Source organism: Saccopteryx leptura, chromosome 13 (assembly GCF_036850995.1).
Source record: "Saccopteryx leptura isolate mSacLep1 chromosome 13, mSacLep1_pri_phased_curated, whole genome shotgun sequence".
Classification (NCBI taxonomy): domain Eukaryota; kingdom Metazoa; phylum Chordata; class Mammalia; order Chiroptera; family Emballonuridae; genus Saccopteryx; species Saccopteryx leptura.
The window spans coordinates 17,479,510-17,506,990 of NC_089515.1; the positions used below are offsets into that span (position 1 = coordinate 17,479,510).

Here is a 27,481-nt window from a genome sequence, read left to right on the forward strand (position 1 = left end):
CATCAGTGATGGACGTAACCCTGAGAGCACCTGGGAGGGATGACTGCCGTTACTCCCCTTCACGCCCAAGGAAGCGGGACTGAGCAAGTCACGGGGCTAACAAGTGCCTGGCGAGGCCCCCACCGCCGCAGGGGATGGAACTGGCAGGAGTGACCCGACTCCGATGCAGTACACGGGGTTCAGCCCCCAGAAGACCAGGGAGCAGCAGGTAGCAGGACTAGGGGCTCATAAGAGGCAGACATGTTTCCATCTGATCCTCCACAAGGGACAGCTCCTCACTCTCCTGGACTTAGCCCTTTCCCGAGGCTCACCCCTGAGAACATCTGAGTCCCCGTGTCCCAGGGGAGGCTGTCGTGTCCTCTCTTTTCAACCCTTTAGAAACAATCTAGACTCAGAGAGGGACCAAATCCCACCTCGGTGCTCCTTGAGTTTCCCTCGGCTCCAGGCCAAGGGAGCCCGCACGGCAGAGAGCTACACACTCACAAGCTTTCAAAATCTCTTTATTAAAAATCTTTTTTCTTCCCTTTTGTAAAAACAAGCACTTGCGGTCAGTTATACAGATCAGGAAACGTGGTGACAATTTATAGGACACTCAGCGAATTCTAATACTTGACAAGTTCAAACTTATATTAACTAGCGTCTTTCTTTTACTTGTAAGCTCAAAATGCAAACTGTGGTCCAGTTCAAGTATGTAATCTACCAGATCACAGCCTCGGGCCGTCCGAGAAAGGGAAACCCTGACACTCACACCAACGTTAAATTTAGCAAATTCTTTGGGATACACCTTACTTCAGGTATTTACAATAAAAAGAAAATTACATAGGCCTTGGGTTGTATTAACCCTGGGTACAGATGACTCTGTCGCTCAAGGCGGCTGCTGCTTTTGAACAATCTTTTCGGGGAGACACTTTGAAATGGCTGACAAACACTGAAGAAAAGCTTTAAAAAATAAATGAATATTTTCCTGGTTGCCTTTCATACTGCAGTGTGTATGACACACGTAAGAATAAAAAGAGCAAATTATAGAGTGGGTGAAGGACCATGCCAATGGAACTGTATAAAAATAAAAAATAAATATATATATATGTACACATAAGTATAGATTCTTAGAGGATTTCTTTTTTTAACTGAAGGTTCCGACTGAACGCAGAGCACGGCTCTCCCCTCTCCAGCTTTCCAATACGGAGAAGGTCAGCCTGTCAGCAAGGGAGCCATTACATTACTCAGGATGAGGCCGGCTGAACAGGCGTCCAGGTTTCCATGGAAACGCCGCTGGGGTGGGGATGAGCTGGTGGGGTCAGTTTTCTATGTGCTGGGAGAAGAGACTGCCAGCCTCTTTGAAAATGCGGCTCCAGCCTCTGATGGAGGCGGTCGGCTTTTATCCAGCAAGGTTTGGCCAGGCCGCTGGGGAGCTGGCTGTAGACTTCCCTCCGGTGGGAAGACAGACACACAGGGCCAAAGGTTTTCCCAGAAATGGAGGAGGCTGGTTTCCAGAATGCCAGGTTACAAATATAATGATAAAGAACAAAACAAAACCCTACGGAGGCAGCCAGGAGACTGGAGCTGCGCTGAGCCACCATCTTCAAACCTCATGGAGACACCAACCTCTGTGAGGCCCCCCAGGTGGCCTGGTACCAAGTTCAGGTTTCCTGCCTGCCCAAGCCTCTTCTCCCCAGACCGGTTCACCTGTCCAAACCGACCTGTTTCCTCTGGAGTCTCTCCTTGTCAGTAGCCACGTGCCCCCAGGTTCACACACGATCGTTTTGTGTTCTACGTTTCTTCCCTCTCTGTGCCTCGGTTTCCTCACTGATAAAGGTCAGTGTCCAACTCAGACTATCTTTCTACCCTTCTGCCATTAGTGTGGAGGACAGGATATGCAGTATACTCTTACCTACCATAAAAATAAAAATGCAAAAAAACCCAACCCCAAAACCAATCTCTTCCTAGTTTACCTGCCAGAGGTCAGGAACAGAAACAACAGGGACTATTTTCCAGAGGATGAGCCAGGGTGGCCGCCTCCGGGCCAGGATCTCAGCTGGGGGAATAGCACCAGGCTCCCCACTGAGCGCCCCAGGTCTTCTCCAGGGCAGCAGCCCAGTGTCATTTCCCTACACACCCCTGTCCCAAAGCCTTCCAAAAGAACATCCGACAGGAGACCTGCAGCTCCTCCGGGACCTGAAGGCAACACCCTCCGGTATCAGACGGTCCAATGGGAGGAAGCGGCTCTGATCTTCACATCTGACATCAAAGCCTGCTGCTGGGGTCAACTCTGAGACGCCCTTGACCTTTGGCCAAATTGGAAAGGGCTTACCTACAAACACTGGCTATTCTCAAATGTTCCTGCAGCTTAAGGACAGATGCCATTTCCTTGTTTTGGTGTCACCCGTGGCAGGGAGGCCAACATTCCACCTGAGCCCTTACCAGCTGCGGCTGTAGCTGGAGGGAGGGGGTGCTTCCGTTTTCATTGTTAACCGAAGCGTATCCAGACCAAACTCATTGTTCAGAATAGAACAAACCCTGGCACCTCCTGAAACCAAGTGGTGGGAAACGAGTTTCTGGGAAAATGATTAGAACTTCCAAAATGAAGGGCTCATTTCCTCCTTTAAGGCATGAATCTGGTAGACATCTGACTAATGGAGAGGGTAAACGAGTTACTGCTAAAATCAGGTGTTTTCCAAAAAGGTGGTCCAGCTGGAGGATATCCTGTTTTCTGCCAACTGACTGTCGAAGGTGCCCCTCTCTGGGGCTGCAGGACCCCACTCAGACCCGCCTCCCCCTCACTGGATGCCCAGCAGAGAAATGGTTCCGTTCACTGAAGTAGTTCTGGACCCAGAAGTTTTCCTGAAATCTTTTCCCTGGATAATTCATCCTGGCCTGACCTGTGCTATCCCATCAAAAATTTGAACGCTGTGAAAATCCCTGAGAAGCTGGATTTTATGAAAAAGAAATGAACCTCGGTACAGAAAGGGGGGGGAGAGGGAAGAAGAGAGAGGAGCAAATTAAAAGGTCGTCTGAAGGAAACGAGTCACAGGGAGAGAGTGGGCAACCCTCGGCGGGCTGGACACACCAGGGTAACAGCGCCGGGAAACACTTCAAGGGCGTTTTCATGAGTCTCTGAGAACAAACCCAGGCCACGTGGCCTGCCTGGTTTTCTTTCCTCTCTGGTTTCGGTTCCGGTTCCGTCCTGGAGGTCAGGAAGGCCCCACCTTGGCGGGCCCTCCCTCCCAGCTCCCAACAGTGCCCAGGGTGTCAGAGCTTTTTCTTTTCAAAGTGGGGCACGATTCCGCTGTCCTCGGGCCTCGGGCTGCCTGCCCCCTCCGTCTCCTTCAGGCCCTCCTCGGCCAGCTGGGACAAGTACTTCTGTGGCGGGAAGAGAGGGGCAGAGGAGGAAGGAAGAGGGGTCAGTGGTGGCCTAGCAGAACAGGGGAGGAGGAGTGGAAGATGTGTGCCCAGCCTCCCCGCCATCACTGTGCCTACTGCTGAGACCCCCTCGCCAGCCTCCGCAGGACCCGTGTGAGCAATGCACTTTCTCCCCGTGTGTTAGGTTACAAGGAACATGTGTCTCCTGTGGCAAAGCTAGAAAGTGCAGCTCCCAACAACAGCAAACATTTTCACAGCCCTTATCCTGTGCAAGCCCTGTTCTCACCGCTTTTTTTTTTTTTTCATTTTTCTGAAGCTGGAAACAGGGAGAGACAGTCAGACAGACTCCCGCATGCGCCCGACCGGGATCCACCCGGCACGCCCACCAGGGGGCGACGCTCTGCCCACCAGGGGGCGATGCTCTGCCCATCCTGGGCGTCGCCATATTGCGACCAGAGCCACTCTAGTGCCTGGGGCAGAGGCCGAAGAGCCATCCCCAGCGCCCGGGCCATCTTTGCTCCAATGGAGCCTTGGCTGCGGGAGGGGAAGATAGAGACAGAGAGGAAAGCGCGGCGGAGGGGTGGAGAAGCAAATGGGCGCTTCTCCTGTGTTCTCACCGCTTTTCTTATTGAAACCCACTTAACCCTCACTACAACTCCTCTGGTTTTCCAGGAGGGACCTGTATCCAGGCAGCACGTCCACGAGTAAAGGGGGCGGGAGCAGAGGAAGCTGGAAGCGCAGAAGGGGAGCAAGGCTGTCCTACAGGGATGGGGACAGACAAAACCACCGCCTGACATCCGAGACTCCTAACGACCTGTTTCCTGTCAGGCAGGCTGGCAGGTGGAGTGTCCTGGAGGTCCTTCTATGGATTTCTGTTCTGTAGTTGGGGCCGCCTCCCAGCACCAGGACATTCTCTGCTGGGACTGGCCCGCAGCCAAATGTCAGGCTGCCCCTGGGAGTCAGGATTCACAGCATTAGACAGAACTGGAAGAGGTCTGGGGCCACAGCAGGGCCCTCAAAGTGCCTGGCAGCCAGGGGCAGGGCAAAGGGCACCGGATTAGGGGGTGGCAGGGTCAGGTCCTGCACAGTAGTCAAGTGTGTGGACCCTTCTGTCCAATGACCTGGGTTCAAATCCTAGCTCTCAATGGGCAAGTCACCCAAGATCTTTGATATCTGTCAAATACGGGTCATAATGGAACTACTGCATAAAGTTGCTCTGACATCCAAGAGAGGGACCATAAAACGTTTAGCACAGTGCCGGGGCAGAATAACACTCCGTGATGCTGTCTTTATCATGAGTGACACCAGTTATCTGACTCAGGAAAGGCACTCAGCTCCGAGCCTCAGACCCTAGTCTGTTAAATGGGAGAAACAATGTCTACCTCCTCCAGGGGTGACTTGGAGGGGTAGATGCAAGATGACTGGGTCTGCCTGTCCTCTCTAGTGTCTGCTACAGTTGGCTTTGAGCGGTAGGGGAGCCTGGTGGGACAGGGACAGACCGTGTACCCCTGCAGGGCAGGCTGCAGATGGAGGGCCGGGCTCCTCCCTGTGCAGCCCAGGGAACAGAAAGGTGTGCTCAGGAAGCAGTAGGTGAGTGTACCGAGTATGGGCATGCTCCTCTCTGGGCCTGGAGCCAAGCAGGCGTTTAGTTTTCCTACCTGGTGCTGACTCCACCTGTTGTTCTGGCTCTCTCTGGGGGGGGGGGGGGGGGGGCTCAGCAGCGTGACCAGCAGTGGGGCACAGCAGGATTCACGGAGAGAGAACTCCTTCCACCTGCTCCCCACCTCGCCTTGAAGACTCAAGAGCTCCGATGGGGGTGGGGGGTGACTAAGTTTACAAACTGCCTGACTTAGAAGTCAGCCAGCACCTGTGCTTGGGTCTGACCTCTCCACTTCTCACACGCATAACTGGGGTAGAGTGGGTGGGTGAGGCTCTGTGGACAGAGACATTTCGTCAAGGCCACGGACAGAAACCCTATCTGGGAGGCCTGCAATGGAGGCGCCCCCTCCCTGACAGGTGTGCAGGGAAACCTGAACGGTGGCTGGCGGGTGTAAAGGGGCTTAGCCACTGTCGGGACTGGACCTAGGGACCAGGGATGCCTAGGGACCTCAGGAATGGCTCTGCTCTGCTGTGGGTGGTGAGTCTGCCTGGTGGTCTGGCCCAAAGGCCCAGGACACAGTCCAAACCCTGGAAAACACACAGGATTTAAAATTAGAGGTGCTGGCACTCTTCCTAACTTCCTGGGTGACCTTGAGCTGTATGCTCTAGCTCAGTGGTGGGCAAACTCCTTAGTCAACAGAACCAAATATCAACAATACAACAACTGAAATTTCGTTTGAGAGCCAAGTTTTTTAAACTTAAACTATATAGGTAGATACATTGTTATTAACTTAATTAGGGTACTCCTAAGCTGGCCAAAGAGCCGCACTCAAGGGGCCAAAGAGCCGCATGTGGCTCCTGAGCTACAGTTTGCCGACCACTGGTCTAGCTGATACTGTTGGGTGAGAGCCAAGGTTCTCACATTGAGGTATCAGAACCTGCTGGAATGATTTTAAAAATTCAGATTCTCAGGCCCAGCCCTAGAGAGAACGAATAAGCAGGTATTAGGTGGGTACAGGAAGCTGCCTTCAGAAAAGATGTCAGCTGGTATGAGGACCTACCTTTGGGAAAATCAGAACCAGGTGATCTCTAAGACCCTGCCCAGCAAGGCCATTCTATCAGTTTCATCCTGTTGGGGTGGGAGACAATGATGTCTTCAGGGTGGATGGCTGCCCTCAGATGGCTCTATGGAGCCCAGGCTGAACGCCTGGTCTGGGCAGGACAGGCCTTCACTGCCCTCCCCCAGGAGAGGTGAGGACCTGGGCCTCACACCCCATGGCCTCCTTGGTCACAGAGCAGCTGCTCTCTGGAGGGAAATCAAGAGGCTTAAATGACCTAAGTTTGGGCATAGGCAATGACAGTCTCTTGCAGATGGTGACCCAGGCCATGACATGACCGGTCTCAGTTTGCATGACCAGCTTCATAGAGTAAAAAGAGGAAAGTGATTAAGAATCAGGTGATCTGTCTTCAGGCCCGGTAACTCACCATCTGTGTGGCGTTGGACAAATCCCATAGCTTCTCGGGGCCTCAATCATGAAATGAGAGAATTGGCCCATATCTGAGTTTCAAATGAGGTGTGCACTCCAAACAATTTTGGGAACTTTCTCAAATGGCATATTCTGGGTGCCCCCCAGTTCTACAGAACATCTGAGCTCGTATACACACGTTTGAAACACTGTCCAGGTGACTCTGGATCACATCTCTGGCTAAGAACCAGGTCAGCCACTCTTTTAACAATTTCATTGTGACAGTAATGCCTGCTCTGGAATTAGAGCATCCTGCTACTACAAGGGTCTTCTGAGTTGAGGCCTTGTGTGTCAAGAAACTAGTCTGATTCCTGTAGTAAAAACAGAAGGTGCTAGAGGTACTGACCCTGGGCATCTGATATACCATGCTTTCTATTAAGTAACTAAACCCGGCCTATACCAGAAGTTAGTTATGAAACCGCTTTCTATATGTTACATATTAGTTAGGTGTATATTATAGAGCATATTACTATATTGCATTGATAAGATTTTTTTTTCACTTATTAACATCTTTGAAATTGAGATGCATTTTACAATTGAGTCTCACCGTTTAGTTTTCAACAATTATTTTTCTTGTTAGTATCAAAAAATAGTGTTCTTTCAGTTGATGGCACCTTAGATTGGATGAAATATGGTATATAGAATATTTTTATACATCCTATATTAACATACTATACAACTTATTTTATTTATTGCTTATCTTCTACACTAGATTGGAAACTCCACGAGGGCATGGTTTTGTCTGCATTTTTTGTTGTTGTTGCTGTATCCCCAGTGCCTAGAACAGTGTCTGGTACGTAGTGGGCCTATGACAAATAGTTGCAGTATGGATGATCATTTAAGTAGAGTACAATAGTGCCTTTTATTCTAGCAAATACAGGGACAATGCACAGGGGAACAGGGAAATACAAAGAAATACCTAATCTGAAACTTCTAGAACTTGTGAATGGGGTCCCCCCTTTCATGGGCCAGGTGAACACAAACTCGTTACTCAGTAGAGAAAGAGAGGCAGTTACAAAAGACCCAACCCAATAGAATGTTTTAAGTTTCAGAGTGGAGATAGATGCTGAGACCACAGGGAGGCAGCCCCCATGTGGAGCAGCGTGGCGGAGTCAGGTCTCCACGTGGTGGAAGGAGAGAGAAAGTCAGACACAGAGACCAGAGAGCCCTTCTTCCCCCAATCCGTGCTAGGCAGGGAAGGGCACCTGTTACCTGTAAGTTCCTGTAGTGGACAGCACTGCGACAGTGGCTTATCTTTGCCATCTCCTCGCTCGTGTAGAAGAGCCCACACAGCTTGCAATAAAAACCGGTCCTGGGTACCACGAACTCCACCCCTGCAGAAGGATGGGGGGTATACAGGTAGGTATTCAGGAAGGTGATAACAGGCCCCTGTGGCCCTGCAGCCTTCTGCTGGAAATGAGCTCTCCCTTGCTGTTCCTTTGGCTGGTGACCTAGCTTCCCCAAGCCTCAGTGTCCTCATTTGCAAAACAGGCATCAAGAGAATAGCACCCACCTCACTCACAGGTGACCGTGAATGTAAGGAGGGCTTGGCTTAGCAAGTGTCTGTCCCCGGCTGCCTCTGGGCACGAGGTGCCAGCTCTCCCAGTACCAGCCTGTTTCTGGGGAAGGAGGAGGAAGGAGGTCTGACACTTTCCGTGTCGGATGTCACTCCTTTGCACTCTGCCCCTCTCTGCAGTGGTTGTGGCCAGGACTCTGGAAGAATGCTCTCATTTTTGTTGATTTTAGAATTATGTTCATGAAAAAAAACGTTTTTATATAAACCAAAGTGAGGAAAAATCAATCACCCGGAGTTATTCCAATCAAAACATTTTCTTCCACGCTATCGATAGGTTGAGCCCTTTATTTAGGGGGTGGGGGCAGTTTTAATTATACCCTTACATGCAAGGTGTCTCCTCCCTTTTTCATGTAACAGTATAATATATCATAAACATTTCTCCACCTTTCTCCAGTCTGTACATTGGAACCATCAATTAACAGTATTTTATTTGTTATTTGTTAACATATGTCTCAGGATTCTGGGAGGCCTTTGATTCTATGGAAAGAAAACATCTTTGAAGGGATGGTGGCTGGTCCAGCCTCTGCCAAGGTGTTTTAGGGGTCACAGTGTTCTTCTTAAAGCCACTGTCGGCAGAGTAGAAAGAGTCCGGGTCTGAGAGGGCACAGACCGGACTCTGAGAACGGATGTGGTCCGGGGAGAGGAAGGGCCGCCCTCCGGACTTCCGTTTCCTTAGGCACCCGGCTGTCCAGCGCCAGCGGAAGACAGGTGCGGGCTGAGAGAGGCAGGCCCCATCGCAGACCCGAAGGGTTGGGGCTGAATGACTTCAGACCCCGCTCTCAGGCTGCCCCCCGCCCCGGTGTGCAGACACAGGGGTTCCCGGAGAGCTGGCCACACTGGGTGGAGGGGAGAGGGGGTTGGGAGCCGCACGGCAGGGAAACAGAGAGGGACACAGGCTAGGCCTCTACCGGTGTGCTGCGTGTGTCCCCAAGTCTGCGGCTCCCTTCATGTGCCTCCTCCTTCCTCCTGTGCACAGGAGATTCTGTCGTAGACAAGCACAGACTTGTAATTACAACTTTCTTATTATTATTCCTTTCCATTTCAAAAAAGCCCCTCTTCAGCATGGAGGGGCAGGCCGGGAGGGAGGCCGGGAGGCCTGCACTGGCAGATGGCTCTGCTGTGGTTCTGGGCCGGCAGCCTCCCAGCCTGCTTGCTCTAAATGCCACGTGGCAGCTGCAGGCCCCTACGGTCTGCAGTGGTCCCCAGACGGGGCGGCCTCCCTCAGGCCCAGCCGCCAGAGGGAGAGGGATGCTCGGTGTCCCGCCCTCCTCCCTGTCCACCTGCTCTCACTGTCAAGGAGGGACATGGCTCGGCTGTGCCTGGGAGTGGGCAGTTCGCCCCTCCACCTCCCAAGAGGGCCCTGGCTCTGCTGCGGCTGCCAAAGGAGCGTGGCGGAAGGCCCGTTTCAGTCCTCCGTTCCTGTTCCCACGAGCAGCTCTGCCCCTGCTGCAGCGCCCCAGGGAGCAGAGGCTCTCACCCGACAAGCTCAACGCACTGGAAAGGAGAGGCGCCAGCCCGAGGCCACCGGGCAGGACGCAGGCTGTGATCGGAGCCACCCCTCTGCCCGTCCCAGACCCTGGGGGACCCGCAGGCTGGCCGACTGGGAAAGAAGCTGTGGGTTCTCCCCACAGACCCCGACAGAGGTCTGCAGGGTTCTCCAGGTTCCCCGGGGGCCTCCAGCCCGTCCTGGCCCCAGAAAGGATGCAGCCGGCTACCATCTGGGGCCTTCTGAGCGAGGGTGAGGTTTCAAAAGCTTCCACTGCCAAAAAGAAAAGAAACACCTTGGAAGCCCCAGTATAGTGGAAGGAAAATGCAATTCAGTCAGAGAGACTTAGCGCTTTTACTTAACATAGTGTTACTGCAGGTGCATTTTCAGCGTCTCGGAGACAAGATTCCTCATCTGTACAATACACTGCACAAAAATTAAGGGCTATTTCAAAATGAATATAAAGTGATAAAAAAAGCTTTTGATTTTTTTTATTAAACAAGAACATCAGAAAAGCAAACAAGTCAAAGAAAGTTGTTTGATTATGCAAATGAGATGCAAAACCAACTTTATTTCATTGGTGGAAATGCACTGTCCAAAAGGCTGATAATACTGGAGTATCTGCATGTTCCCTGATCCCTTAATTACTGTGAGCGGTGTAAGAGTAATCTTACCAGAAACGGTGCGATGGGAAAGCACCTTTCATTTCTCCTGGTGCTCAGAAAATATTAGTTGCCACACACGTGTTACCATTTCTCCACAAAGGCCAACTGCCCATGCCTTTGACCTGCCGCCCGCCTGGAGGAGGAGAGCCCAGACTCCCTAGCAGGGCAGCACCCTCTCCGGGTCCCTGCCCCGTGGCGGGTCGGAAGACAGCATGGGGGCAAGGGGCAGTCCTAGCAGGGAAGATCCCCAGAGGCCTGGTAACTGCCCTGTGTAACTGGGAGTGGTCACAGGCTCTGCAAGTTCAACACCGCCTCAGGATGCCTCCGGAAATGTCAGGGCCAAGGGAAGAGGTAGCATCACAGCCCTGACAAGTTTGGAGCCACTCGATCCTCCCATTTTTCAGCCTCTATTAGGTACGATAATTAAAGCTGCATTGCCTTCTAATAATAGCTCTTGGCGCGAGTAATTATAACTCCGTCATCCTAGCAAAGCCTGGGATGGGTGGAAAGGGAACTGGCATTTTGCAGGCAATGCCCTTTGGTTCTGCGTAAGAGCAGGCCTTGGCAGGCTCACATGCCTGTGGTCCCCAGTGCCCCCCAGGCCCACCCTAGTCCCTGAGCAAGGGGACTTCACCTCACTTTCCTCCCCATGTGTGCCCAGGCCTTGGCACTTCTCATTCTGCCTCCCTGCTCTCCACGGGGACAAAGCCAGAAAGTTGTGCCCCACCTTTCTAGAAGTCTCTCTGCAATAGGGACCCACCCTGGAAGAAACACAGGAGACCTAATTAACTACTTCATGAACAAATAACAACAATAGACAACACTTTCTAAAGACCTCCGACTGGAAGACACTAAAACCTTGTAAGTATTCATTCATTTAATTCTCAAAATAACTCTACATGGTAGGCTTCTACTACTACCCCCGATTTATAGGTGAAAGAGCCAAACAGAGAGGTTAAATAAGCTGCTATTTGCCCTCTCCCAAGCCAGCTGGGTTTGAACCCAGGAAGTCAGAGTCCACAGTCTGTGTTCTGAACCGCTGCACAGAACCACCTCCCTACATGGTGCTGCCTGAACAGGAAGGCAGAGTGGTCTAGATGAGAAATCCTCGGCCCTGGCTGGTTGGCTCAATGGTAGAGCGTCGGCCTGGCGTGCAGAAGTCCCGGGTTCGATTCCCGGCCAGGGCACACAGGAGAAGCGCCCATCTGCTTCTCCACCCCTCCCCCTCTCCTTCCTCTCTGTCTCTTTCTTCCCCTCCCACAGCCGAGGCTCCATTGGAGCAAAGATGGCCCGGGTGCTAGGGATGGCTCCTTGGCCTCTGCCCCAGGCGCTAGAGTGGCTCTGGTCGCAACAGAGAGATGCCTCGGAGGGGCAGAGCATCGCCCTCTGGTGGGCAGAGCGTCGCCCCCTGGTGGGCGTGCTGGGTGGATCCCGGTCGGGTGCATGTGGGAGTCTGTCTGACTGTCTCTCCCTGTTTCCAGCTTCAGAAAAATAAAAAAAAAAAAAAAAAAAAAAAAAAAAGAGAAATCCTCACTTCTGACTTGAAGTGGCCATGTCATCTTAGGTGAGTCTCTGGGCCTCAGTTTCCTCACCTGTCAAATGCAGAAAATAGTACCATACACCTTTCCCTACCCCCAGAGATCAATGAAATAAAGGGGTTCAAGGCTAATCAAAGACTACAGTCAAGTACAAAACTACAATTTATAATAGCACCAAACCGGAAACAACCCAAATGCCCATCAACAGATGACTGAATAAACCGAACGTGGTATGTTCATATCCACAGTGCCACACTCCTTCACAGTGACAAGAAACCAGCCGTGGACACAACCAACAGTACGGATGAATTTCAAAATAATTATGCTGAGTGAAGGAAGCCAGACAATATTGGTAATACTGTATGTTCCCTTTATACAAAATTCTAGAATGCAAACTAATATTTAGTGACCGAGAGCAGATCAGTGGTTACCTGAGGATTGAGGTATGTATGAAGAGGGAGGGATTACAAAGAAGTATCAGGAGACTGCAAGGGAGAGGAAAAGGCTCACTATCTCGATGGTGGTGACGATCTCACAGGTACATGCACACACAAAGTGTCAGGCTTTATTACACCTCAATAGAGCTGCTTAAAAAATAAAACCAGCATGAGACCCCACTTTCCTCCTAACAGATTGCTAAAGATGAAAAACGGACCATATCCAATGTTGGCCAGGATTTGGACACAGAACACTCACTTAAGGTAGCAGTTAAAATTGGAATGCAATTTAGTAGTAATTATGAAAATCTGAAATGCAAATACAGATGGCCTTACAACCCCCAGGCTAGGACGCTGTCCTACAGAAACCTGGCGCTCAGACAAAGGTAGCAACAGGGTTAGGGCGCAGCCAGAAGTTTGGTTCCAGAGGTCAAACTACTGGGTTTGAAAACCTGACTCCTGTTTGGCCAAGCTTTAAGCTTTATAGCCCTGCATCTCAGATTTCTGATCTGTGGAACAGGAATAAAAATATTACCAACCGTATTGGAGTTTACAGGCCTAAATGAGATAATGCATCTCATTTAAGATAAGACACCAGGAACGGTGTCTGCATGGCAGATGATAAAAAAGAAAAGCTTATCTATGATAGCATTTAATCATGGGGAGAAACGATGAAAAACATCCTAAATGTTTACCAGCAGAATGGTTTGATAAGTTACAGTACATCTTTTAAGATGGAACATTTGCAATGGTTAAAAAGAAGGAATCTTCTATGTACTGACATGAAGAGATCTCTAAGACTCACTGCTACACTTAAAAGCAAATTGCTGAACATTATGTATACAGTGTGATCCTATTTTTGTGGGAGGAACACTATGTGAGGGTATGACAGTGGCTACCTCTGGAGTTGCGGAGAACCTGAGGAAAGAGATACGACATTCAATACTTACATTATATGGCTCTTTTCAAAATTTGTTACAGTAATCTTTCACACTTTGTGTAATAAAAAACAATAATAAAACGACACAGATCATAAGGTAGCAGAATTGATTCCTAATTTTTGCTTGCATGTGCCAATTAGACCCCATGAACAAACAGAGTAGTACCTTTTTCCTGAAAGGCAGCCTGTGCAACTGTTTTCCTCGGTTAAAACAGCCCTGGCCCTCCTACAATCATCTTAGTTCACTCGAAGGTCAGCATTTTGCTTTTCTTTTAGTTTATGCCCTGAGGCATGCTAGAGGCTATGCAGCAAATTTAGGGGGGGGGGGGACATTCGCTTTTCAGTCTGACTCTATAAAAACGGCACACTTGAAGGACAGAAATAAGAACATTTTTAAAGGAGATGAAAAGGAAATGAGAAACTTGATGAGATGGGTGAACCTCCATGCTGACTGGCCCCTCCCTGACAGAGCAGACACACGGTCCCTGGCAGTGGTCATTACAGAACCGACAGGTCGCTACTTCCTTGTGGCACCTGCCCAAGCTCACTCTCGGAGCAGCTGCTCCTCCTCCTTTGTCTCACTGCTTTCCAAGCCTTTAGAGTCAAGGCAGAGACTCGAAGGTGATGTGGGCTGAAGTGGGAGTCCCTGGGTTTGCTGTCCTGTCATAAGGTCCCAGGGAACTTCCTTCAAGGGCCTTTACTCCCTACCTTGAAATCCTGGTTAACTCTCCTTTTTAAAAATGTGTCCTAGGTGATTGTATTACTAACCTCCCTCCTGGCCCCACTCCAACCTTGAACCATGGAAAACCACAGATCTGGTCTAATTCCACATTACAGGAAACTAGGAACCCCCAACCCATTGCTCTATGTAAGGCCTTGCCACCCCTTTGCTGGGGCCTGAGCCATCTCCCCTCTCCATGGCCCCTGCCCCCACCAGCTACTATCCTGGACAAAGCTCTACTCCATTCTGCCTCTGGCTGGGTTGCCTTCTGGCCACGTGAACTCTGACAGTACCTCCCACTCCCAAGGCCTCCAAGAAAATTATCCTTACACCTTTTCCTCTCTCTCTCTTTTTTTTTCTTTTTTCCTGATCTCTCTCTTTTTTTAGTTGAGTTGTTAAGAAGGACTTAAGTGACAAGAAAAGAAACCCCCCCAAAACATTCCTGAGGACAAGCAGTTACCCAGAAAATAAAAGGATGCTGTTCAATGCTCTCACTGTTGGGGATATAGAGTCCGCCCGCAATGCAGTCTGTTCAACATTATTGCCTCAGAGAAGCTAGTTACTCAAAAGGAGGGGAAAAACCCCCAAACTGGCACTGTTTTGGGAAGGGCTGGGGCAAGGCAGACAGGAGCAGAAGTGGTTCCTGTCTTCTGACTCTGCGGCAGCCCTGGGGCCTGCTTCCTGGCCCGTGTAAGGGCTGTGTGGTCAGGAGCAAAGCATTCTCTGACAGGGAAAACAGTCTCTGAGCTCAGGCTCCCCGGGCACGGCTGTTCCGGGCCTGGTCCTATGACAGATCTGCTCGCCTGGGAGAGACTGAAATTGCAAGAGACTTCCAAGTAGCACCTTGCAAATGTAGGTTATTGCATCAGACATGAAAAACAACAACAGAGTGACGAAAAGCCCTGTCGAGCCTCTGAGATGTTACTAGGGAAGTATCATTTCCTGGAGCTGAGTGCCCAGGAACAACTGTGCGTTTCACCTACCTAGTGGAATGCTCAGTTCACTGAACACATCCTCCGGTTCCCAGGAAGGCAAAGACAGGGGCTGCTTCAGCTCCGCCTCGGTGTATTCCGGTGACCTCACGTCCAAAGATTTCATTTCCATGTACTTGGAGTTCTCTGCAAAACATGAGCCAAAGCAAAGAACTAATGAAACACAACGTGCCTCCAAGAACCCCCGAAATTCTATTCCTTGCGCTGCATGACCAGGACTGGGCCCTTGGATTGCTTATGGACATGGGACCAGGGTGAGGACTGCTCATTAGAACCCGAGAGCTATCATTGAAGAGCTCTCTTCCCTTGCCAAAAGAATGCCACACACAAGAAAACTTGGCACATGTTTGCAGTGGGCCCATGGGGAATGGCTGCTGAGGCCTTGGGTGGGGACGATCCACGCCCACTCCCTCCCAAGTCCCTATCACTCCATCATCTCTGCAGAAGGAAGGATTACTGAAGCCCAGAAATTGTGCTGACGTCCACAGGAGCACCGAGGCTGGCGGAAGAGGCCACGTCATCCCCTCACCCCAAGCGTGTAGAGCGGTGTTATTATATGTGAACTCCAAATAGTGCGTAAGCTAATGAGCCATGAACACCAGTTCATGCTGAGACCTGTACCGTAGAGCAAAGGGGTTCCATCAGAGCAAAGCGAACGTTTCACTCCTCCTGTATTTTTCCTTCTCTGGCCACAGCCTGGGCCTCGGTGTTTCTCTAGCAACAAGAAGGCAGCTCGAGACAGAGTTTCCATGGAGACTCAGCTCCACGCAGGTGCAACAACTCAGGTCAGCCTGACACTGAAGAAGCCCAAGCTTCCAGCTTCCCTATCAGCTGAGCCTGCACCAGAGCACTGGGTCGAAGTGTTTCTGTTACAGGCTTTCCTCTGTAGTTCGGGCCCCCCCCCACTCCCCCCCCTCCTGTCCCCCTGACTGCAACCTCTGGAATGCAGCTGGCTTTCTGTGCAATGAATCACTGCTCATTCTCCCGGGGAGAACATGCAGGGCGACTCCCCCTTCCTGCCTCCAGAGCCCTTCATGAATCTCAGTTTCCACTTGGCAGAGGAGACAGGGCTTAGCCTATTTTAAACTCTGTTTTTCATGATGTCATAGTGCCAGGCACAGACACAGCATCACCTCCAAAGGAGGCCGAGGAGGTGCCAAGACCAGCCTTGTTTCACCAGCAGACCCGAGAGGAAAGTGAGAAAGTGGGTCTGGGGCGGGAAGAAGAGGGACCAGCCACACCCCTTAGTGAGGCCCTGTTCTCCCCCCTGCCCTTGCTGTCTGGGCCTCCCACACGCCCCGCCCGGCAGAAGTAACAGCCTGGGTGGTCCTCTGTCCTGCAGGCGCGGAGGCGGCTTGCTGCCCCCAGGCACTTCAGCCGATAACTCAAAACTTTTGCTAATTTTAGTTGCCAGAGTCCATCTGGGCTCCCATAAATTCAGAAAAGTCTGTCCTAGCTGAGTTTGCTGCTCAGAAAACATGTGATCTCCTGGTTGCCTCTGCACCGTTTGCCTGAATGCTCTCACAGTTTCACCAGGGTTTTAGAAGCTCGCTTTCTGCACCGGCTGGAATGCTGGTGGAAACCTCACTTATGTTCCTTCTGGCCTGTCTGTGCCCACTTGCGTCTCTGCAGGAGCGGTGGTCCCATCAACCCAACCACCCCAGAGGAAAGGGAGGTAGTTACCCTGGGTCGTCACTCCTCGGCAAGCTTGGCTTTGGAGGTCGGTTTCGGTAGGGGGGCTGGCTTTCTCTTCCCGGGGGCTGCCTTCACTGGCCCCGTCTTCGGGAGGCCCCTTGGCTTTGCCGTCGTCGAGCAATGGGCTGGGCTGCCGGGCCCTCTCCTCGGCTAGCTTGGGAGAAGACATTTGCTGGAGTGTAGGGGACAGACGAACATCTGAGCTCTCTGCTCCCTTTGCCCGCTTCTCGTAGCAATCTGAACCCTCCAGTGAGAGGCCTGTCGCGCATTCAGCTGGCTTCTGCTCAGCCTCCAGATTTAGGCCAGGCATTTCCACGTCCGTGTCACTGGGACAGCTCGTGGAAGCAGAAGGCACTTCTTTGGGAGACTTGTGGCTGGTTTCTGTCGCTCCATTACCTATGGTCTTGACTCCTTCCTTGGTGAATTCCTTGGCTAAGTCCAGGCGTAAGGCAGTCGTTACACAGGGACACATGTCTGGGCACATTTTGTCCTTCTGGTCAATGGGCATGATCTCTTCCAGCTCTGGGATGTCTGGTTCCATGATGAAATCTTCTTCCTCCCCTACCTCGTCCACTGTGACCAGCTCCTCCATGTTCGTGGGGTACCAGCTCTCATCCTCTGCCTCACTTCCGCTGTCCCAACCTTGATCCTGGGTGAAAATGAAGAATGGAGGTCAGAGGGGGGCTAAGCGGCAGGTCTCAGTCCTCAACTAGCCAGCACAAGCCTCAACCCCAGGACCCTCCAACCGGAACCATCCTGAGCATCCCTACTATCTGGGACTATTGACTGAGTAATTAGAAGCTGCAAACCACTAAAATCCGACATCATTGATCCATCCCTAAGACGAAGCTCAAAACAGCACAGGATTTGGAATAAGCCCTTAATGCTTAATCTACTATGTTTAAAATGGTACAAAGAATTTAACTCTTTGAGTTGTACAAACATTCATGTACATCCTCGTGCCTCCTGACCATCCAGAGTACAATCGTACATGAGATAACAAACATTTTTATTTTAAAAATGTGTAAGGCAACATTAAAAAAAGGCAAATGTATGTTTTTCTTATTTCCATATATCAGTTATCAAACAAACATGATTTTAAGTTAATAAAACTGTAACTGTAACTAGTTTTGTTTTTTGGGAAAAAAAAACAACAAACTCACTCCAGGGGGTCAGCAAGCATGAAAAAAACTCACTACTCAAAGGATTAACCAGCGGTACATAATAGGTGCTCAATAAATAGCTTTTGAATGAACAAATGAATGATTAAGTTGTAAACTCTAAACAGACCAACTGGCTGGAGCTATTTCCTTGTGTGAAAAGCATTGCTAAATGTAAATGGCGATGTCCCCCAACCACTCCTCCAAGTCCCCTCTCCCAGCGAGGGTGTGACTACAACAGCCTGGCTCGTGACTGGCCCCTCCTGAAACTTTCCCCTTGGTGTCCCCAGCAGCCTACAGACCCAGCAGCCAGATTTAGGAGATCAGCTTCCTGGCCAGCAATACTCATCTCTCCACCTCTCCTGACCGGTAAGGCACGAAGCTGGCCCCATTCCAAGGACATGTCTTTGAGCTGTGGCAGGTCCAGCACTGTAACTGGGTTTTTCACTTTAATTATGTAAAATAATCTTTACGAGCACAGGAGATGTCTTGTTAATCCCGGGGTCTGGGCCTGCTGAGGTCAGGGCCGCAGATCGAGTGCCCAAAGCCCCCCTTTCTGTCCCAGCCCTTCCCAAGGGACCTGCCTATTTTGGGAGCCTGGCTCTGAAGCCCAAGTCTTTTCTGGGCACATGTTTCTCTTATGAGCACAGCCAACTTGCTCTAGAGTACGGCAGAGCCCAGGCATGCAGTCAAGATCTCCCTAAACAGATGACACCACGGACCCGGGCACAACCGTTCCTCCAGGAAGTGCTGGGAAGACACCTTCATTCACGGAGCCACTATCAGGCAGGGTGGGGGGTCGCAAACACATCCCACACAGCAGGCATCACTGGGCAGCACGGGGACTCTTGCAGCTTGGTCCCCAATGGCTGTTGTGCAGATGTGGCTACACTGTCGGCATCTGGGACAAACTTTACCTTCTCTGTTCTTGTGTTTTCTGGATCAGAGGACCCCGTTTCTTTCTCCTGCCTGTCCACTGATGGGGGCCTTTCTTCCAGGCCCTCTTTCCCAGCCTTGCCAAAGGAAGCAGAGAACAAACCAAATCAACAGTCAGCAGTGGCAAAGGAGAAAAGAAACGCCGGAAGGAAACAAGTGACACTGAGCACGGCTCCCTGTCGTCAGGTGCACTGCACATACATGTCTTTTATCCTCAAAGAACTCCTCAAACGCAGGTGCTATTATCACCTTCAGTTTACAGATGGGAAAACTGAGGCACCGAGAGGTTAAGTAACATGTTCAAGGTCACACAGACAAACGGAGGCCCAGAAATGGTCTTAACCTCTGGACTGGACTGATACCTTTAGGACCTCACAAACCCCTGGCAAACGGGGTACATTTTGCAGCTGTGAAACCTGCAGACAAGGAGGGTGAGAGAGGGCCCAAGGGTGAGCTGACCTTGGCGTGAACAGCCATCGTGGTGACATCTCCCCAACAGTCCTGTCTTCACCATAAAAAATCACTCCCAGGCCACTTATGGGAACAAACGGGGTTGTCACACAGTCGGCAGCCCTCTCACCTCTCTTGTGTCCCATCTCTGTCCGAGAGTTATTGCCCCAAATGGCCACTCCTTCCCTTCTCTCAGCTCAAATCCCTCACGATGGTGCTCATGACTGGGACATTGAACAATTGAAAGCAAATGTCTGTTTTGAGAATTAGGGTCTCTCACCGGCCTTTAAAACAGAGGTCAGCAAACAATCCTCGGTCCAAACCTGACCCAGTGCCTCTTTTTGTAGCCTGTGAATTAATAATACTTTTCACATTTTTAAATAGTTGCATTTAAGTACCTACATAATATCCTCAAGTTCACTCCTCGGCCAACCTAGCCTAAAATATTTACTATCTGGCATGTTGAAAAAAGTTTGCCAACTCCTGTTACAGAGGACTGGGGAAGATATTCCCCTACGATTGAAATTCTGCCCACCAAATCAATGACTACTCCTGGGGTTCTCAGGGTCAAGTTGCATTTTCTTGACATTTTTGGCTGCGGTTGGCTTAATTAAGCAAGTGACTCCTGATTTCTTAAGAGCAGACACACCCCTCTTGAGCTGAGAGGAGCCAGCTGGGGCAGGAGCTCAGAGCTGACTGGTTTAACCAGTTATTACCAGGCAAGGGAAGACAGTTCAAATCCTCAAGTCCCTATTCTCTCCAGTGTTTGGAGTACAATATTCCACCGAAATCCCTGCTCACGTCTCCCGAGCTCACCTAAGTGCACAGCAGCTCCAAGTACCTTTCTAGCTATTAGATAACATCTACCAATAGGGGACCACTTTTCTTTATTTTTATCTCCCTAAACAAGTCATCCATGGCGTCCCCTTATCAAAATAAATAACCCTTACCCTTCCCAAGCAGTTAGCGCAGCCGCATTCCTAGGTCAACACAGTGGAGAAAGCCTTTACAATTCAAGCTGGGAGAGGCAGGCGCAGCCTGGCTGGGCCAGAAGCCCCCCCCCCCCCCCCAGACCAGCTCTTCCTCCCTGGGGGCACAGGAAGCAGAGAAGAGCCTTCCAGTGCACCTGGCCCTGGGACCACTTCCAGGTGACAGCAGGGAACAGATAAATGCTACCAATGCATTCCACTAACACACCAGCTCAGTTGCCGATTGTTGCAAGCAGGACTCTGTTACCACAGGGCCATGGCCACCATTAAACCACCTTCCAACTGGTCTCCTTCTTCTCTGTAGCTTCCTCCAAAGTCTATTCTCCCCAAGGCAATCAAGAATGATCACTCCAAAATGCAAAAGCCACCATATCCTCACTGCACCTTCTTGCTTAAACATATCATTTGCCTCCCCTTGCACTAAACAAACGTCCTTAACCTGCCTCCAACGACTTACATAATGTGGCCTCTGTGGACAAATCAGCCTCGCCCCCCCACCATTCTAACCCAGGCTCTCTCTGCTCCAGCAAGAGTGGCCTCTAGCCACTGGGCAGTTGCACATGCTTTTCCCTCTGTCTGCTCTTCTTCCTTTTCACCCAGTAAATACTCATCATTCCTTCAAATCCCAACAGTCACATCCTAACCTAGGGAAGCTTCTGATTAGTTACAGGCACTGACAGCAATGTATGTCTCCTTCTTAGCATTTAACACTCGCACTCTATACTCATTTGAGGAATTATTTGATTAGCATGTCTTTTCACAAGACCACGAGCTCCGCGAGATGGGGGGTCATTCAGCTTTCCTCACAGCTGCGCCTCCTTGCGGGGTGCTGCGTGGATGCTGGTCAATAAAAGAATGGAGACTGGTAGGAAAGGGTGGAGTGAATAACAAGTTGGCACCTGCCTCTGAGTGTGCTTGGGCCTCTGTCTGGGCCCTGAACTGAGAGTGAGTGCTTTTCTCTTTCTCCCTCCTCTGGATTGTTTATACGGCGGCTACACTCTGGGGACCCTGGGGCTCCATCTGGCCCATGCCATGTTTTGGTGTATACAGTTTCTAAAACATGGGAAAATTCAACAGTTCTCTGGACTCTGGCCTTGCAGTAAGAAATGGGAGGTCCGACAGCCCAGGGCATGTGCCCCTGGATGGCAGCCACAGAATGGAGCTGAGCTGTGGCTGGCAGCTCCCGACAGACAGGCTCCGCCTCCTCGGTCCGCCATGGCCCATCTCTCCACGGGCTTCATGCATGTGCTCTGGTCTGTGTCACCTGCCTGGCTTCTCTTCTCTAGGCGTCTGGGTCTGTAACCCTTGATCCCCCTTCTGGTTGGGCGGAGGAGTGCTTCTTTCCCACGCTCTCCCTAGACAGTGGCTTGATTCCTTTCCTCCTTCCTAGGAGCACAATGTAGTCAGGGCTGGCTCTTCCATATGGACGTGGCCACCCACATACACTGAGCAGCAGTGACACCAGCTCCTCCAGCCCAGGGCCCTTTCTGCAGAGATCCCAGAGGGTGTCTAATGAGCAGAAGCTCATTAAAGTCCTACGACAGCCTTGTGATCACATCCATTTCACAACCAAGAAAATTGAGGGAGAGAAGAACAGGGTGTGACCTGGTTCTCAGAAGCCAGGCCTTCGCCTCCAGAGTCTGGGTTCAGTCGTTCACTTCTTCCACAAAGGACATACCGAATGCCCACTCTAATCTAGGGACTAGAGACACAGCAGTGAGCACAGCAGCCCAAACGCCTGCCCTCATGGAGGTTTCACTCGGAGGTGGGGGGATAGATACTAAATAAAATAATAAAGACATTAGGGGATAGGTGAGAAGGAGGTAAGTGCTACAGAGGAAGGCAAAGCAGGGAAGAAAGAGAAGGGGGCCATGGTCACTGTATGTAGTGGCCAGGATAAAGTGCGGAGCAGGTGGCCATGAGTCAAGACAGAGGAGGTGAGGAGGGACCCATGTGGACCTGGGGGTAAGGCAGGGCCCGGCGGTAGGAAGCGCCTGGCATATTAGAAGAAAGGCAAGGACACCATCCTCAGCCCTGTTGCCTCATTTCCCAAGTCCAGTCCCTCCTGCCTGTTAGCTGAGTCCTGGGCAGCCCTGTGGGAACCTGGCTTGTTCTCAAGATCACAGCACAGAGTTCGAGATCAGTGAGGAAGACTCTGCTCTGCCGTTATTCCAACACAGCGTGGTGGGTCCCTGGCTTCCAACCCACAGAACCAATCTGAAGGGGACCCCAACTAGTCCCTGCTGACCCCACGCTAGGGCTGCTAAAACCAATTAGAGGGACGGAATTGTGGGGAAAGCCATGGGGCTTTCTTCAGGAGCTCTCACGGTGACCTGCAATGTGTCACCTTAACTGGGCAAGGGTTGTGCAAGCCAATGAAGGGCGGGAGAAGCAGCAGGAGAAACAAGGTTCCCAAAGAAGAGTCTCTGAAGTGTGGGTGTGCGTGTGAAGGGGCAGCCCCACCCTCTGCTGTGGGGACAGAGGCTCCGGACAGGCAGTATGAGCCTCTGTTCTCTGCCCCTCTGTGCCTTTTCTTGAGTCACTGACCTGTCACCCGCACCTTGGATACCACCAAGCACATCTATATCTGGTGGTTCCTTATCTGCAGATTTAACCAACCTCAGATATAAATCCTCAAAAACTAAAGTTATGTTGTTGACATGAACTATGCCGTTGCATCTATACTGAACATGAACCGACTTCTTTTTCTTGTCGTTATTTCCTAAAGTACATGGTATGATAACTCTTTGCATAGCATGTACATTGTATTAGGTATTACATAAGTAATCTAGAGATGATTTAAAGTATATGGAAGGATGTGGGTATGTTACATGCAAATACCACACCATCTTATATAAGCTATTTGAGCATCCTCGGATTTTACTATCTGCAGGGGGTCCTGGGATACTGAGGGAGGACTGTACACTCTTTTTAAAAAACACCCACTTGGCCCTGGCCGGTTGGCTCAGTGATAGAGCATCGGCCTGGCGTGCAGGAGTCCCGGGTTCGATTCCTGGCCAGGGCACACAGGAGAAGCACCAATCTGCTTCTCCACCCCTCCCCCTCTCCTTCCTCTCTGTCTCTCTCTTCCCCTCCCGCAGCCAAGGCTCCATTGGAGCAAAGTTTGCCCGGGCACTGGGGATGGCTCTGTGGTCTCTGCCTCAGGCGCTAGAGTGGCTCTGGTGAGCAACAGAGCGATGCCCCGGATGGGCAGAGCATCGCCCCCTGGTGGGCGTGCCAGGTGGATCCCGGTTGGGCGCATGTGGGAGTCTGTCTGACTGCCTCCCCGTTTCTGGCTTTGGAAAAATACCAAAAAAACCCCAAACAAAAAAAACACCCCCTCGTTCATAGCTCCTTAGGATCCAGTTCAAACCTCAGCGAGGCGTGCAAGGTCTTCGCGTCCCCCTACCCAGTCTCTAATCTCATCTCCTGACCTTCCTTCCCCCATTAGGCCAGGCAGGAAAAATTGTGCCACACTTTGAGATGGGTCAAAAGATCACCGGGTGTTCTTTTGATGGAGTGCTGGGCAGTTTACCAGCATACCCTTCAGGGTATCTGGTTCTACAGCCATCTGTACCTTAACTTGAACTGAGCTGCTTTGTGACTCCATAAGTGCAGTTAACTGATAGTCGTGCAGATGATTCTTGTCCATAGGGATGCAAAGGAGTTTTACTTGGTGAAGCTGTGATTTTATCTGGTCCCAAGTTTCCTGTGCAAGAGGTCAGTTTTGCCTTTGTTGGCAAATTCATGTCCATGTTCCTGACTGCCTCTACATGTCGCCTGATCTTTAGAATCTCCTCCGGACTGGCTTTTACCTCTTTCTTATTGGTTCCCTCATCCCTTAATGCAGTGGTCCCCAACCTTTTTTGGCCCACGTACCGGTTTAATGTCAGAAAATATTTTCACGGACTGGCCTTTAGGATGGGACGAATAAATGTATCACGTGACCGAGACAAGCGTCAAGAGTGAGTCTTAGACGGATGTAACAGAGGGAATCTGGTCATTTTTAAAAAATAAAACATCGTTCAGACTTAAATATAAATAAAATGGAAATAATGTAAGTTATTTATTCTTTCTCTGCGGACCGGTACCAAATGGCCCACAGACTGGTACCGGTCCGCAGCCCGGGGGTTGGGGAACACTGCCTTAATGAGTTCATAGCATCTTTGACATGCATTCATTTCCTGTTTGTATGAAAGCCAAGGTTTTACATTTAAAAAACGTAATCCTTTTCTATGCCCAAAAGACACAGTCATCTTGCCTGCAGGTTCTTCAAGCAGGTCTTTCTCACTTATTTTGTTTTTGCTGCTTCCCAAATGGTTTTCCCCCACTTTCAACGCTCAGCTCTAATGTCTCCTCCTCTGTGCCGAGCTCACTGCCCACACCACAGTTCACTGCTCATCCATCCCTCCACTCTAGCAGGGGCTCCAGCGTATGTAAATTGTTTCTGTAGATTGGCTCCCACCATTAGACCTCGGTCTCTGCCATAACATGGGCTGTGTCCTACTCACCTCCGGACCTCCCTGTGCCGAGCACACTACCTGGCAAAGTGGCATGCTAAAGTGCTGGCCAAAGGGGTGACTCTTCAGTGTTCAGCTCCTTATTTGGACTTAGGATTGCCACCAACTCCTGGGTCAGAGTAGAAGATGTGCATGTAGGATTTTAAAAACTGGGTTCTCTAGGCAGACCCATGAACCCCTACTATTCCACTCTTATATAAACATAGGTGATTCTGGAAAGAAGGAAATGTAAGCCACCTTAGAATAGAAACCTTGTGCCCAAGAAACCTTGAGTCCTCCTGGTGACCCACTGTGTGAACTCAAGACACGCAGCAGGTTGTAAGCTCTTTCAGATGCTTCAGTGGAAGGCGCCAGCCAACTGCTGAGCGTTTTCATTGCAATGGAAGTAAAACACTGTGGACAGTGTCTAGAGCAGGGGTCCTCAAACTATGGCCCGCGGGCCGCATGCGGCCCCCTGAGGCCATTTATCCGGCCCCCACCGCACTTCCGGAAGGGGCACCTCTTTCATTGGTGGTCAGTGAGAGGAGCATAGTTCTCATTGAAATACTGGTCAGTTTGTTGATTTAAATTTACTTGTTCTTTATTTTAAATATTGTATTTGTTCCCGTTTTGTTTTTTTACTTTAAAATAAGATATGTGCAGTGTGCATAGGGATTTGTTCATAGGTTTTTTTATAGTCCGGTCCTCCAATGGTCTGAGGGACAGTGAACTGGCCCCTGTGTACAAAGTTTGGGGACCCCTGGTCTAGAGAAACACACCAAGCCCTGGGTATCAAGTATAATTTAGGGGCTGTTGGCTGCTTCTCCTTTACGCCTCCCATTGAAGTCCCAGGATTGGTAGATGCTCTTGGCAGGAGAGCAGACAGAGTGGACCAACGATCTAATCTCCCCTAGCAGAGTCTGGGAGTGCAAACACCTTGGGGCACTCCGCCCTGGACAAACAGGAACACAGAAGGCCTTTGCATCACGTCCCTCCCTAACTTCTAGCAAAGGCAGCAGGATGCTATAGCATTTGAAGTCAGATCACTGAGGTATAATTCCATCTCTGCCATTTCCTGGCTGTGTGTCCTTGGGTAACTAACTTAAGCTCTCTGTGCCTCCGTTTCCTCGTCTATAGTAATAACAAGATTATTAATCTTATTACCTCATAGGGCTGCTGTGAGGATTAAATGACTTGACTGAGAAAAAAGTATTTAACACAGTGCCTGGTATATTCAATAAGCGTTTCATTCATTCAATAAATGTTCAGCATCATGATATTAATACTGCCACCCTTTGGGATGTGCCTCTCCTTACCTGGGGAGGAGAGTACATCATCACCTCATTCTCTGCCATTCGGCCTTCTTTTCTGTCGTCGGCTCCTTCTTGGTCTCTGTCGGGTCTCTTGGTTCTGTTCTTCTCACTCTGCTTTGCCTTGGTGCTCTCAGGGACCCGGGTGACCTTCGGTTCCAGCCCATCTTCCTTGCCTGAGTCATCCGGGTGGGGGTGTCTGCTTTCCCGCAGCCTGGCCTCATCTTTCCTCCTGGACCTCCCGGGGACATCCAGCTGCTGCTTTAGATACTTGTCCAGTTTGCCTTTGGGCTCCTTCCGGTAGTAGCCATCTTCTCGGCTCTTGTAGCCTGATGCGGAGTGGAGAGGGTTGGGGGACCCAGACCTCGGGTGCTTTTCTCGGTGGCCCCTCCCTCCTTCAAGTCGCTCCTCTAACTCGGCTTTGTCGAGCTGCCGAGGGTAGTGTTTGCGATCATGTGCCCACGTGTCCGTCCTGTCTCTCTTGTCCTCCCCGTTCTCCCTCCAGGCAGCTGGGTCTCTATCTTCCTCTCTCCTGGCATAGGGAGAGTGCTCCCAGGAGTCCCGGCCATTGCCCCAGTCAACCCTCGAGGGGCCCAGCGGACTGTGGGAAGAGCTGCAGGAAGTGAAACTCGGAGTGTGGGACCTCGGGGACAGCGACCGGTTCACTGGACTGCGAGACCGTGGCCTTTCGGGGCCGTATCTGTGAAGGAGCAAAGAGGTGGGTTTAGAATCTGCACCTATACCTCCCCACGCCCGCCTAGATCGCCCCAGTCCCTTGTAGACGCAGTGCATGTGACCCCATGGCCAGACGCTCTTCACCAAGGCTATGCGGCCGCCAGACAGCAGCCCGCGAGCAGGCTTCCCTCCCTCCTGGCTCCCAGGAGCGGGGCCTCCCTAAGCACAGTTCTGGTTGCTCTGTCCCCTTACTCATCCTACTCCTGGAACTGGGATGCACAATTGGGCTGGTTGGGCTCAGCGCCATCTTTCTTCCTCTTGGAAGGGAGGCTCAGCTCCCCCAGGGGTGTGCGGGCGGGCGCGGTGTGAACGATGGTGCCCTGCTCCAACCTGCTGGGCAAGGCCGCCTCGCCCTCAGGGCCAATGAGCCGGCCTCTGGGCTGCAGGACTGAAGCCATTCCCCACCTCCGCCTCTAGCAGCATAAAGGCAACATTTTGGCCTCCGTTTTCCTTACTTATCATCTCAGTTTGTTCAGATCCCGGGCACAGAAGAGGGATGCTAGAGCTGGGAGGGGAGGAGGGGAGGGCGGCTCGAAGGATCCAAAATCAGAGCTCGAGGGGCATTCTGGGCTGGAAGAAACCTTGCAGCACTGACCTGGTAGTTTTTCAGATGGAGAAACTAGAACCCAGAAAAGGAGCCCCAATCGGCCTACGGTTTGGAGCGAGATCTCCTAGTACCCGCCCTCCCTCCACAGAACTACAGAAAGCACGTCCGGCTTTACACATGGTTTAAAAAAACCCAAGTAATCATGGTTTAAAAAACACCAAACAAAGAAACAAAAATACCAGACCTGAACAGCTACACACACACACACACAGATTCAGAAACGTGTTCCCTTATTTAGCAAGTAAATACTGTCAGGTACC

The 27,481-nt window shown here is 50.9% G+C and overlaps 1 protein-coding gene across 4 annotated transcripts in view; it reads right to left on the reverse strand.

The window, feature by feature from the left end:
* Positions 1-483: 483 nt before the first annotated feature.
* Positions 484-27,481, reverse strand: part of RBM20 (RNA binding motif protein 20) — a 203,769-nt gene continuing 176,771 nt past the window's right edge. For 3 of the 4 annotated variants that reach the window (XM_066354700.1, XM_066354703.1, XM_066354701.1), the window contains exons 9-14: positions 25,886-26,579; positions 18,613-18,708; positions 16,524-17,184; positions 14,832-14,966; positions 7,698-7,819; positions 484-3,360 (exon numbers count right to left, since the gene is read on the reverse strand). In XM_066354700.1, the coding sequence (XP_066210797.1) occupies positions 3,250-3,360; positions 7,698-7,819; positions 14,832-14,966; positions 16,524-17,184; positions 18,613-18,708; positions 25,886-26,579 (1,819 nt within the window). In that variant the 3' untranslated portion in view covers positions 484-3,249. The remainder of the gene's footprint in view (positions 3,361-7,697; positions 7,820-14,831; positions 14,967-16,523; positions 17,185-18,612; positions 18,709-25,885; positions 26,580-27,481) is intronic. The other variant, XM_066354702.1, reaches the window with a different exon arrangement.